General features: G+C 42.4%; 1 protein-coding gene across 1 annotated transcript in view; it reads left to right on the forward strand.

The window, feature by feature from the left end:
- Positions 1-14,935, forward strand: part of LOC124783695 (dolichyl-diphosphooligosaccharide--protein glycosyltransferase subunit STT3B) — an 85,459-nt gene that overhangs the window by 20,959 nt on the left and 49,565 nt on the right. The window contains exon 4 of the mRNA XM_047254041.1: positions 14,346-14,411. Coding sequence (XP_047109997.1) covers positions 14,346-14,411 — 66 coding nt within the window. The remainder of the gene's footprint in view (positions 1-14,345; positions 14,412-14,935) is intronic.

Below are 14,935 nucleotides of genomic sequence, written 5' to 3' on the forward strand. Positions count from 1 at the left end.
CAATAAAGAGTGCAAGTTTTCTGGAGTCCTTGTTCTCCCAGTTACAAATAATCCCATCAAGTATTAATTGTTCTTTTTTAAAAAAAGAGGGACAGGATGTCAAACAGGTCGACTAGGAGCAGGAGAGGCACCACAGGGCATTTTGATTTACACTGCCCCGAATATAGTTTGATGGCATCCATTACATAATATACATGGCTGAATCCACAGAGTAATATACAGTGAGGTGCGATAGAAGAATGCTGTGTGAAGAGGCAAGGTACTGCACTTTGGCACGCTTAAGACCAAGTAACATGTCTTACATTTCCTCGAACACATATGTTTTATATATCAGACATCTTCAGAAAGATGTGCACTACAAAATGAACATAGTTTTCAAAAGTCGATTTTTTAAAATTTTTGGCGTACTACTTCAAAAGCTCGAGGTAAGAGGGAGCGGGACGGGGGGTGCCGCTATCTAGTATTGCCCCGGTTTGGAAATATTGTAGATCCTGGGGTGATGCACAGAGCAGTCTAAGTTGTAGTGGGGAACTGGGTAGTCTCAACGTGACCCGTGTTTCATGTTTAGAGGTTTTGCTGTTTCCTCTTTGTTTATTGCTCTCACATCAAATGAAAATAAAACAGATTTCTGTGGCTGGGAGCTATCAAATGAATTAAAATTCATTCACATAATTACAGAAGGCTAAAATATATTATTTGTTTCAGATTTTATTTTATTTCCACCCTCCTGACAGTCAAGCATTAACCGCCTTGCAGAACAATGAAGTTATTTATGTCGGTTTGCCAAAGAAATTTGGCTTTTATTAATCTTTTCCACTGAGGCAGTCAATTTCTTTGAAACAAAGTATTGGCTAGTTTCAACTGTTCACTGCGTTTCAAGTGCACGTTTTTATCTTCTAGCACGTATGGCATTATGCCATGATAAAAACTAAACATGAGACAATACTGTACTGGTACTCTGACTGGACGCACGACTGTGCTCTTTAAGCCGAATTATGCATTTTAGCATGGTTCACAAAATTCCGATGGTCTTGAAGTATCCCTTGACATCTTGTTTCTTTCATTACATTATGTAAGATCTTTTAATGTTTTACATGTACGAACATATGGGCCTCCTGCATTTTCGTAGTGTTTCTAACAGGTCGCGAAAAAATAATGCGAATGGTGGTTTGAAAAACATTCAAAGTAAATTTCCTTTTATGCAAGATGAACTATGTATGAGAATGTACGATGAATTTCTTAAATTACAGACCGTTTGTCTTTCATTTAAAAATCAACTCTTGGAGGATGACCAATTAGAAGAATTTCGAGCCTAGATCCGACATTTATGTCATTATGAAAAATTTTACTGGCACATTTAGGCATCGTATCTTAAAAATGTAACAGGCACAAAAAAGATCAACATTATATGTGGAAACTTAGCTTCTCTTGCCGCTTATTAATGTTTGAGACCAATATTGTATGTGAAAGCTTTGCATTTCTTATAACAACACTGTGTATATTAATTTAAATGATTAACTTTTCTTATTTGTGTGTTCGTGCTACTTAACAGTGATCTTGCTATTGATTGACTACATCATGTGTCCTATGCTGTCATCGGCTGATCGGCTGGCGAGATCATGTGACATGAGCTATGAGTGGCTTACTAAAGCACACCACAATCTCAATTTAAATGCTTCAGAAAGTAACATCCGGTGTTCGGTGGAATTCGAATTTATACCTTTGTAATACGAAAATATGCAGCATACATGTTGATGCACATCAAAGATCTTTCCTAAAGGTTCCCCCTCCCCCTGATGATCTAGACTCAGGGCCAAGACATTCCTTCACAACCTCAACACTTGCTTTCCCAACCTCTTCACCTGATCCTCCTCCAAACCAGTGTGCCTACTTCCTGGACGTTGATCTCCTCTCTGACGGCTCCATCCACACCTCTGTCCAACATTAAATCCGCCAACCATCAACAGTGCCTGCATTTCAACAGCTGTCATCCCTCCCACAACAAAGAAGCCCTCACAAACAGCTTGGCCACCTGGGGACGGCGTATCTGCAGTGGCAAGAACTCCCTGGCCCAGTATGCTGAAGGTCCCACTAAGGCCTTTGCAGACAGGCACTATCCCCCCGGCCTAATCTGCAAACACATCTCCCATGCCATTTCCCCACACATCCACAATCCTCCCACCTGCCCCAAGTACCAGCTACGTACGAGTGCCTCCTTTGTCACCTAATACCACCCCAGATTGGAACAACTGATCCACATCCTTCGTCAGGGCTTTGATTACCTATCATTATGGACTGAAACAAGGGGTATCCTATCCAAGATACCTCCGCACCCTTCTTAAACTGGTATTACATCACCCACACAACCTCCACGACATCTTTAATCCATCTCTATGCCACAGAGATCATATCCTTGTGGAAAAACCACGTGTAAAACCCACCCAATCCACCCATAAGGGGTTGGGCCATCTGTGAAGACAGCCATGTCATATACCATCTCTGCTGCAATCATTGCATGGCTTTTCATATTGGTATGACTACCAACCAGCTGTCCACCCGGTTGAATGGCCACTGCCAAACTGTAGTCGGAGCAAAGTAGACCACCCTGTGACACCATATGCAGCTGAACAAAACATTCTAAATTGTAATTTCTGCTTCACAATATGAGTCATCAAGATCCTCCCCTTCAGCACCAGCTTTTTGAAACTGTACTGATGGGAGTTATCCTAAGAACACATTCTCTAGTCCCGAAATTATCCCAACCTCAGCCTGCAGTAATCTACTGTCCCCACACCCTCCATCCAACAGCTTCTGCCTCCTCTTCCCTATCACAACCTCCATATTCATGTGCCACAACCTCATTTTTTGCTGCCCTCTGCCAATGCACCCACCCGTCTTTCCCCTTCCCTGTTTCTCTCTTTTTCACCCCCCCCCCCCACTCCACCCCAACCTACACCCCCACCTACACCTACACCAAACACCTACACACCTACACCTCCCTACTCCACAGTCTCCAGACGCTACACCAGTCTGTCCTCATGCCTCCGTCTAGTCCCTGCATGTTCTGGCATGTCAGCACTCTTCTCTCACCCAGCCTTACCTTGTTATCCCTTCCCGTACCCCCCTTCGCCCCTTCCCGATTGCTGCTTTCGCTCCACGACAGTTGCGTTCTGGACCTAGCTGCTGGAGACGGGGGTCTTGTGTGCATGAGGTGTGCTTGCTTGTGTAAAGGGGGTACCAAAAAAATGCTATATATTTTCAAATTGTTTACACAACAACGTAATCCCCTTCAAAATACTGTTCATTATGATTAATACATTAGTCATGCCGGTGCTTCCACTGTTCGAAACCTTTTTTGTTGTCATCTGTAGAAATAGCTGACGGCTCCTCCCTCATTTATTTTTTCCATCCCTTCTTCAGTGTTGTCAAATCGGTGTCCTTTCATGCTCCTTTTCATTTGCGGAAATAAGGAAAAGTCACATGATCTTTGACAGAAAATCTGGATCAGTTTCAAACGCGACATTCTTTTTGATTGTCAGTCAGAACCCGAGGAAGAAACTTAGCAGCATCCCTTTTCATTTCCAGATCTCCCATTAAAATTCACTGAACAGAGCTCCAAGGTAAGCCACTAATCTCTGACAGTTGATCAGTTGTCTGCTGATGGTCTGTGAGCACAAGCTACCAAATTTTTTTCAATATTGTCACGTAGAAGAAAGTGTAATTAGATGAATTACAAACACTAACTTCACTTAATGAAGGTTTATTCAGCACTTGCAAATACAAGAGCACGGAGCAAACTGCCTCTAGCCAGAACCCATACAGTATATATACAGTTACGGAACATTCCAGTACAATGATTCTTGACATCTGTGGATACTTCTAGAATGTCCTCGAACCGAATAAAGAAATTAAAGTTTTACAGTTCAGGTTAGTTTTGAACTCACGACTCTACATGCAACAGTCTAGTATTGTAACCACTACACCATGGTGACTGTGCTACTCAGCTTCTTCTTCAACATTGCTCCCTCCTTAAGAGAACAATGTCTCGGTGTTATGTCCTCCTAGTCCAGGAACAAGTCATCGGTCCTGCATACTCCGACTCCCGATGACTGATGTTCGCCCTGGCGGTGATCTTCTTAGACCTTTCTTTGCCACTTTGCTCTTTGTCACCTTTCTGCTTGTTGCCTGTCACTGGAGCTTCGAATTTACCCTGGGTTGCAGGATCCTTATAGGGCTTCATTCGAAGGATGTGGATCGTATCTCTGATCTTTTGTCATCTTGTGTCGGGGTTGCAATCTTCAACTTCATAAGTAACACTAGACAACTGTCTTACAACCTTATAAGGTTCAAAGTAGTGCTTGAGGAGCTTCTCAGAGAGAACAACCTTCCGAACAGAAGTGAAGATCCAGACGAGGTCACAGGCTGGTAGACAACAGGGCGGTGGCTCACGTCATACCTTCGGCGATTGTTTTCTTGAGCCTGCAGCGTACAGAGTAGAGCTAACTGCCAGAGCTTCCTCAGCTCTGGTTAACACCTGGCCGATGTAGTTGTCGTCCACGTCATCAGGATGTAATGGAAACACAGTATCCATTGTCATAGTCGCCTTACGTCCACACACACGGAAAAATGGCGTAAATCCTGTGGTGTCTTGTTTGGCGGTGTTGTAGGCAAACGTCACGAAAGGTAGCACCTCATCCCAGTTTGCTCTGCTCAACACTGACGAACAGTGATAGCATGTCAGCCAAGGTCTTATTAAGCTCGTTAGTTTGCGGATGGTAGGCAGTCGTCATGTGGTGAGTAATGTTGCACCTATGGTATATCTCTGTCACAAGATTTGGTTGGAAAAACTTTCCCTCGATCCGTAATAAATGACCTTGGAGCACCGTGTTTTAATATAATGTCTTCCACAATGAATTTGGCTGCCTCGAATGCTTCGGCTGTTTTCACGGCTTTTGTAATGGCATAGAGTGTCAGATAATCAGTGCAAACAATAATACATACATTGCCGCTAGCAGATGTTGGAAATCATCCGAGGAGGTCAATCCCAACACGCTGGAAAGGCATTTCAGCTGGTGGAATTGGTATGAGTCGGCCACGTGGTTTCTGAGGCTCTGCCTTTCTCCTCTGGCACTCTCAACAGTGCGACACTTAGTGATGGACACTTCTAAATAAACCTGGTGACAAAAATCTCTTGCAGATCCTATCGTATGTCTTAATAAATCCTATATGTCCGGCGTCAGTCGTGTCATGGAATTTCTGTAGAACATCTAAGCGCATGCGTTCAGGAATCACTGGTAGCCACCTCTTTCCAAACGGACGAAAGTTTTTCTTTCAAAGTAATCCATTAACTACCTTAAATTGTCCTTTCATATCCCCTTACCGATTTAAGGCAAGCATATTTTGAGATATCTTGGCGTCGTCCTGCTGCTCAGCAGAGATATCCTGGAGTGCAGCGAGACAGTTGCTATCTTCGTCAGAATCTTAATGGTATTGCACAGGGTTTCTAGAGAGACAGTCAGCGTCTTGGTGTTTTCTTCCACTTTTGTACACTATGGCAATGTCATACTCTTGAAGGCGTAGTGTCCACCTGGCAAGGCATCCTGTTGGATCTTTAAGACCTGTCAACTAACAAAGTGACTGATGGTCTATAGCAACTGTGAATGGCCTTCCATAGAGATACTGTCGAAATTTGCACATGGCCCAGATCACAGCAAGACATTCTCTTTCTATAGTTGAGTAGTCTCTCTCAGCTTTTGTAAGTGTCCTAGAAGCATAGGCTATAATCTTCTCTTTTCCATCCAAAATTTGCTCCATAACAGCACCAATCCCATACCTACTGGCATCTGTGTATAGTTATGCACGTGCTCCCTCATCATACAGACCAAGTGTAGGGTCAGTTGTCAGAGCTTTTCACAGCACATTGAAAGAGTCTTGTTGGGCACCACCCCAGATAAATTTAACATTGGCTTTTAACAACTCTTGGAGTGGCCTGGCTTTGATAAAACAACGGTATTAAGAACATAATCCAAGGAAGCTTCTCACATCTCTAATACTTTTTAGGAATAGAAAATTCTGTTGTAGATCTCACCTTTTCTGGGTCTAGCTGCACACCTTTGTTTGACACAGTGTGTCTAAGTATTTTGATTTCATTTGCTCCAAAGAGATACTTTCTATGATTAAGTTTCAGTCCGCCTTGTTGGAGACACTTAAGAATGGCCCTCAGTCTTTTTACATGTTCATCAAATGTCTCTGAGAACTCTCTAATGTCGTCTAAATAACAAACACACATCGTCAACTTCAGGTGACTTAGAAGATTATGCATCATCTGTTCAAAAGTTGCTGGTGCATTACGCAAACCAAACAGCAGTATCTTAAACTCATACAGGCCCTCAGGGGTGATGAGTGCAGTTTTCTCACAATCAGCCTCATCTACTTCGATTTGCCAGTATCCCGAGTAAATGTCCATGGTTGAGAAAAATCTAGTGTATTGCCAATTCGTGGAATGGGGCATACGTCCTTTTTAGTTATCTTATTAAGCTTCCTGTAATCAACACAAAAGCGCCAACTGCCATCCTTCTTCCTGACAAGAACCACTGGTGACGACCATGGGCTCTGAGAAGGCTAAATGATGACATTCTTCATCATTTTCTGTACCTCGTCATGAATTATTCAACGTTCCGTTGCTGACACATGGTATGCTCTCTGGCTTATTGGTTGATGGTCTCCAGTGCTAATCTGGTGTTTCATTGTCGATTTGTCTAATTTGCTCTTCACCTGTGGATTGAATCATTCAGAGAACTCTTGAAGAATAGCAAGTAGCTTCTTCTGCTGTTCCTTAGTGAGATGTGGCGGTAGTTGAGCTAGAAGATCTTGTCTCATAGTGGTAGTGCCAGTTTCGCCCACAGACTGGGCATGGGAGGTTTCTGTGATGCTCAGCTGTTCGGCAATTAACGACTCAGCATTTGCTATGCATATGCATCTTGGAAGGATCTGTGGTTCTCGGTGACAGTTAACTATCCTCAGTTCACCGAATCCATTGTTAAACGAGATGACAGAGGCTGGGATGGCCAAGTTATTCTTCAGTGGTATGCTTCTCTTACATTCCACTACAAGATCCATGGGTTGATGCATGGCATGACACATGACAGTTACCTTTCTAGTGCTGACTGCAGGAATGATCACTTCATCCAGCACACACAGTCTCCACACACTCGGATCCGCATCTTCCTGTCCACAGTATCTCATCTCATCTAGCATAATCTTCGAGTGACCACAATCTATAATTGCCTGAGAAGCTTTCAAAAAGTCTGAGAATGACGTCATGACTACACACAAATGACACATCTTCCTGTAGGTTTTCCATATTTCCCATTAGTCACCTTCAGCAGAGATGTTTTTTTGTTGACGAATATGGTTTTGTGCAACTGGCGACAGTACTTCTCCAAAATGACTGAATATGATGCTCCAGAGTCCACAATAGCTTGGCTGGTCGGCCATCCATGAGAGTATCGACATAGTTTCCTATCGTTGTTGTGGTGATCGATGGCGGAGGATTTTTCTCTTTGACGGCCTCACCCCCAAGGAAGGTGTTGGCAGCTAGGTGATCGGCTGGAGCTTTTAAACGGCGATGGAGACCTTGATTGGCGCGTTGAGGAGCATTCTCTCCAGCAGCTAGCTTGCAGTGATGGTGACCAGTGTCGTCCTGCACCCACATCTTCTTTTTCATCATCATTGTCCCAGAGTTGGCAGGCTAAGATCGGTCTGTTGTCTTCTGGCATGGGCGTCATCAAATATCCACCGTCTTTCTCAACAATAGCACACCACATGTCCCGGTCGTTCGCAGTGGAAACATACTGGTTAGTTGTCTTGGGTCCTCCAGACGTCAGTCTTCCTTGGTGCCCCAACAGGTTCTTAATGCGGCATTGTAGGAACGTAACTTTGCCTGGATCTCGACTTTTTCACCGTTTTAAAGGGAAATTAAGGACGAGAGATTGGGTTCAATGTCTGTTCCATTTCTACCCTTATGACCTCTTGAAGCATCTCAGTTTTTTGCTCGCCGTGCAATCCTAGTGCCTTCAGCGCTTCCTCTCTCACTATCTGATGAAGAACACTTGTGAAATCAGTTCCTCCCTCCATCGCAGACATTGATACGATGTTTGGAAGCCGTTCAAACTTCTTGTGTATAATTCTTTTTTGATGCATTGTCTCGATATACTGGCACCATTTTATGAAGTCGTCTGTTGTCGAAACCACCTTCAGGAGTGGGGCTTGATACATGTACTCAGCAACACCCTTCATGAGATGTGCAACCTTATCTTCCTCCTTCATTCTACGATCCACTATTTTACGCAACTCCAATACGTCTTGGATATAGGATGCTGTAGTTTCTCCTGGATGCTGTGACCTGCACTTTAATTTATCTTCAGCCTTGCACTTCTGTCATTGAGTGTCGCTGAAATACTTGCGCAGTTCCACCTGGAATACTTTCCAGCTTGTGAACTTCTCCTCATTGTTCTCATACCATTGCTTGGCAGGGCCCTTCAAGTAGAAAAATACATTAGCCAAATACAAGGTGTCTTACTATTTGTTAAATTTGGCTATATACTCATATACCTTCAGCCACTTGTTTGGATCATGGTCATCATCACCAGAGAACCCGGAAGAATGTCTCATGTGGTGGCACACAGTTGCTGTCATCATAACGTCCTCTTCATCCCCGATAGATTGCGATCTATTGAATATGGCTCGAACTTGGGTTTCTCGCCATGTAAACGGTGGCTCTGTCATGGCCTGATAGGAACCACTGTGTCGTCGATAATGTGCGCTATCACAAATTCCAATACCCGGCGCCTCCACCGGAATGTCACATAGATGAGGGTGTAGTGAGATGAATGACAAACACTAACTTCACTTAACAAAGGTTTATTCAGCATTTGCACATACAAGAGCGCGGAGCAAACTGCCTCCGGCCAGACCACATACGGTCTTCATAGAACATTCCAGTACAGTGATTCTTGACATTTGTGGATGCTTCTAGAATGTACTCGAACAGAATAAAGAAATTAAAATTTTACAGTTCAGGTGAGTTTTGAACTCACTGCCCTCCATGCAACAGTCTAGTATCATAACCTCTACACCACAGTGACTGTGCTACTCACATTCTTCTGCGACAATATTTTTGTTGAATTGGGAAGTTGATGGACGTCCAGAATGAGGTTTGTCCTCAGTTGACATGTCGCCATTTTTAAATAGAGCAAACCATTCATATACTTAGTTTTTTCCCATGGTGGCAACTTGATAAGATATTTTCAACATTAAAACGATTTCAGCAGCATTTTTAGAGAGTAGAAAACAAAATTTCACAGCTGCGTGGTGTTCACTTAAATTTGCCATCATAAAAAAATGAAACAAAAACAAAACAGCGCTAACAAAAACAATCACTGCTGATGAACAGAACATTCCAGGTCTACAACACAGGCGGCACTGAACAGGCAATGAGTTGCACTATACATACCAAGCGGCAGAAATGCATACTGCACAAGCTTTGCCCACAACATTATTCTGGTTGATTTCAGGTATCCTCTCGTATATGTGAGTTTTCTTTTTTGAAAATGGGTTTGGCCTAAAGCTAAATAGTGTAAAAGTCTTTTCATTGTGCTGTCTGCAACTCAGTGGGTCATCTATATGGTGAACTGCAATCTATCCTTTTTCTTGTATTTTAAACATTTTATTATTTTTCTTTCGTCTGACTCAGCACTTCTTTTTAATGAATCCCGGTTACAACAGAATATTAAGTCATTGGTGCTTCCCTGTTTGAATTTTATATTCTCTCCCTCAATATTTCTATTCTAAGTGAAATGAAAATTATATACATCATATGTAGCATCAATTTTCTTCATCATGTCTACCATCTTTAAAACTGATCGTCTTGTAAACTGTTGTTAAGTGATATAAATAGAGCATCCAGTCCTTGATTATTGCTGTGCTGAGAACTGGGTGTATAGCAATGATTAGGTTTGATAAAATCTTTTTTGAATTCCCTTAAAGATGGACTTTAGTCTGCCATTATACCACGTCATACAGTTTTTTCATATGAAGATAAAAATTGAAGCTCGTGAGGGATAAGGACAAAAAATACACCTAAGCTGTTTGAATCGTATTTAGATTTTCATGACAGTCCACTGTCTCATGTTACGAGAACTGTCTCCTAACTTCTAGTTGAAGGTGTTACGTATAAATAATGATTATGTCCAATATATGGTGAGCATATGAAGACAAAGAAGGAGTATAGTAATGTAGGCTCAGAGTAACTCTATTGCAGTAATTTTTACAGGCAGATCTACTTTATAATTAAAACATGGCACAATATAAAAGCCTTGTTTCTAACAGAAAGAGAAATGAAATCATCAGAGGAGACAGTAGAAAATTGTTCATAAAATTTACACAAATATGACACTTGTGCATTCATCACAAAGACATTGTGACTGTTGATTCACTATTAAACAGAGGAGAGAAGTTCTTTCAGTAGCGTGATAGTTTTGGCATTCAGTCAATAGTAGTATGTACGGTTGCAGGCATCACAAAGGTTTGTGAACTGTCAGTTTTTTGAGGTGTGATTAGCATACATTATTGAATTACAATTTCATTTGAGAAAACAGCGATTTGTAACAGTTTTGTGGAAAGTAATACACAAAAAAGGAACTTTAAAAATTTTGTGAAGTACAATGCAAAAGTTCTTTGTTTTTTAAAAATTAAGGTATCACCATACAGCGGAGATGCTGAGTCACGGATGGGCACAACAAAAAAGACTGTCAAACAAGTAAGCTTTTGGTCAAAACGGCCTTCATCAGAATTACATAATGCTCTCTCTCTCTCTCTCTCTCTCTCTCTCTCTCTCTCTCTCTCTCTCTCTCTCTCTCTCTCTCCCTCAAAGACTGTGGTTGTGTGTGTGTGTGTGTGTTGTGTGTGTTGTGTGTGTGTGTTGCCAGTGAATTGCAGCCATAGCTGCAATAATAAATGGTAACACAAAGTGGAATGTGAAGAATCGGTTTAAGGCTGATTCCAGTGAATGCCTTTTTGACTGGAAGCTTACCTTTTTTTTTACAACCTTATTTTGTGCTTATCTGTGACTCAGCATCCTTACTATATGTTGAGTAGCAAACTGTCCTTTTCATAATACTGTAATTACTACTTTACTATTTCAGAATGTCACTTTATAATTTTTTCATTGAAAAAAGAAAGTTTTAATGCAGATATTATTTGTATGTAGAAATAAATTGTGAAGTTGAGTTGCAGACAGGCACAATGAAAAGATGTACGACTATGGTTTCTGCCAAAGCCTTCTTCAAAAAAGAAAGGAGAAAAACCGCACATACACAATACATTTCATACTCCAGCCTGACTGCAACTGTTCCATTGAACGAAAGCAGCAATCAGGAGTGGTGCAGTGAAGAGGGAGGGATAGAAAAGTGTGGGTGGGGAAAGAGGAGTGTGCTGACTGTTGGAGCATGCAGGGACTAGAAGGCGGCAGGATAAAGTTGCCAGGGGTAGCATTGGGAGGCTGTGAGCGGAGGAGAGGAGCAGAGAGGGGAAAAGATTGGCGGGTACATTGGCAGAGAGTGAGCACAATGCTGGTGAGGGGATGCAAATTGGGAGGAGGTTATAGGACAGTGGGGGTGGAAATTGTTTGTTGGAGGGTGTGGGGACAGTAGGTTATTGTAGGTTAAGCCGGATAATTTTGAGAGCGGAGAATGTGTGTTTAGGATAACTTCCATCTGTGCAGTTCATAAAAGCTGCTATTGGAGGCAACTATCCAGATGGTTCAGGTTGTGAAGCAGCAGTTGCAATCTAGGATGTTTTGTTAAGCTGCATGTTGTGCTACAGGGTGGTCCACTTTGCTCTTGGCCGCAGTTTGGCAGTAGCCCTTCATCCTTGTAGACAGATGGTTGGTAGTCATACCATTATAAAACACCGTGCAATGATAGCAGCAGAGCTGAAATATGACATGGCTGTTTTCACAGGTGGCCCGGCCTCAGATGGAGTAAGATAAGTCTGTGGCGAGTGGAATAGGAATTGCTGGGTGGGTGAATTGGGCAGATCTTGCACCTGGGTCTCCGACAGGGATATTACCTCCGTGGCAAGGGGCTGGGATTGAGAGTGGCATATAATTGGACTAGGATGTTGTGGAGGTTGGATGGATGACAGAACACCACTTTAGGAATAGTGGGAAGGATCTTAGGTAGGGTGTCCCTCATTTCAGGACATGATGGCCCTGGCTAGGTATGTGGTTCAGCTGTTCCAGTCCGGTGTGGTATTGCAGTATTGGGTGTCGAAGAGGGTGTTCCTATCCAGTTGGTTCGTGTGATTGGTGGGATGATTGGGGCTGTTTGGGGGCATGGCACAGGAGCTCATTTGTGAACTAGCTAGGGAATACTTCTCATTGCTGATAAGCTGTTGCCAGGTGGCCAGGCTATATGGGAGGACTTTTTTGGGGTGTGGAAGGGATGGCAGCTGTCAAAATTTACATGGAGGAGTCATACTGTTGGTAAAGGCCTTCCACCAGGTAGTCATTGCAATTCATAACAACAGCAGTGGAACTTTTGTCTGTAGATAGAATGATTAGGTGAGCATCTGTTTTGAGGCTATATATTCTTCTGCTGAAATGTTAGTGTTCATAGGGAAAGGGCTTGGGGAAGTATTGCGTAGCCAAGTTGGAGGTAAGAAATTCCTGGGAGGTTTCCAGGGGGTGGTTAGGAAGGTGGGGTGGGAGGGGGAGGGGGGAAGATGATCATGGTTGAATGGTGGTATGAGCTGGTAGAGGCAGGTTCAGTGATGAGATTAGGTTGGCTTTGGTTGGAGAGATTGGTGACATGAAAGCGTTTCCATTGCAGGAATCAAGAGAAGGAGCCTATGTTTTTGACAAGTCCAGCATGGTTAAATTTTGGTGCAGTGCTGAAGGTGAGGTGGCTGGATAGGACTGAAACTGAGATTTTTGTTGGAAATGTTAACAGCAGTGTTCCAGGATTGTCTAAGCTCTTGATTAGGTAGAGTATTGGTAGGGAGTTTTGGGGGAGGTGGCAAGTTTAAAAGGTCACTTAGGCAGGGTCTAGGTGCTACGAGGGTTTTGAGGAGGAGAAGGAACACTGTAAGTAGGATAATAGTACACCCAAGAACCAGCTACATACGAGTGCCCCCCTTTGTCATCCAATAACACCTCTGACTGGAACAGCTGAACAACATCCTTTGTCAGGGCTTTGATTACCTGTCATGATGCCCTGAAATGATCTCTTTGGAAAATTCAGGTGCAAGATCTGTCCAATCCACACAACCAGCACTCCCCATTCCACTCCTGTCACAGCCTTATCCTACCCCACCAGAGGATGGGCCACCTGTGAAAGCATCCATGTCAGATACCAGGTCTGCTGCAGTCATTACAGTTATATTTTTATATTGGTATGACTACCAACCAGCTGTCCATCAGGATGAATGGCCACCACCAAACTGTGGCCAAGAGCAAAGTAGACCCACCCTGTGGCACAACATGCAGCTGAACATAACATGCTAGATTTTAATGGCTGCTTCATAACACGGGCCATCTGGATCCACCCCTCCAGCACCAGTTTTCCTGCTCCAAACCTCCTCCCAATTCAAGTCCCCATTGTATTGCCTTGCCAATGCACCCACCTGTCTTACCCCCTCTGTTGCTCTCCTTTTCTACTCCCTGCCCCCCCCCCTCCTGCCTCCCCCCACAGCCCCCCAACACTCCAACACTGTCCCTAACAACCTCATCCTACTGCCTTCCAGTCCCTGCACGCTCTACCAGACAGCACTCTTCTCTTCCCCCATCCTTACTATGCTATCCCTCGCTGTTGCCTGCCTCACTCTTGATGGCTACTTTTCTTAAACCTAACAGTAGCAGCGTGGCTAAAATGGCTGGAGGTAGCAGTCATGTGTGCCTGCTTGTTTGAGTGTCTCTGTGTATTTCTTTCTTTTCTGAAGAAGGCTTTTGTTGAAAGCTTGCTGTGTAACATTCTTTTCGTTATGCCTGTCTGTAACTCAACATGTGTTCTCAATGGAATCTTTCCATTTATAATTGTTGATATTCCAACCTCGATTTTCCACTGTTTGATTTTGCAATTAATTTTAAGTTATCTGCTGGAAAGGGATGGGGATAATTTTCTACTGACAACACTATTTATTTCTTACATCTAATGAAAAACATTCAATGGGCTGTGCAATTTAGTGCCACTAAAGTATGAGACACCATAAATTAGAATTGCGTGGTCTTGTCCAACTTTTAACATTTTATACTGACCCTCTTTCTTTCTTTTTTTCTTTACTTTCAGGTGAAATCAGTGAAATCTGGCTCAATATTTTGGTCCTGTATGACTGCACTATCATATTTTTATATGGTGAGTATTAAGTTGTATCATTTATATCAGTTTTTTTGAAATGATTTTATTATACCATTAATAGTTTTAGGCCTGAGCCCATCATCAGATGCTAGGATTGGCTTCTTGCAAGTTCCACATTTTTATCTTCCTGAAAACTCCTCCTTTACATATAATAGGACAGAGGTTTGACTTTCTTTTACAGTTCATACTTGTCAGTGAACTAGTAATGGTATAAGAAAATCATTTACAGAAACCTTGTGGCTGGTTGCGGTATAGTCTGCAATGTAATTTACAAACAGCTGTTGTGTTCTCCAACAAAAATGAATAAAAAGTTAAGCTTACTGTTTTTCTCTGATAAAGAACTTTGTTTTAAATCTCTAAGGATTACTGAATTAAAGCATAAGATTGGAAGAAATTGATTTAATATATTAAAATAGTATTAAACTTTGATGTAGGCTACTTATTTCATTTAACTTTACTTTTTGTGGTCATTTGTTTTATTTAACTTATTTAACTGGGTTGAAGTGGAATGTTTGAAACTT

Source organism: Schistocerca piceifrons, chromosome 1 (genome assembly GCF_021461385.2).
Source record: "Schistocerca piceifrons isolate TAMUIC-IGC-003096 chromosome 1, iqSchPice1.1, whole genome shotgun sequence".
NCBI classification, from domain to species: domain Eukaryota; kingdom Metazoa; phylum Arthropoda; class Insecta; order Orthoptera; family Acrididae; genus Schistocerca; species Schistocerca piceifrons.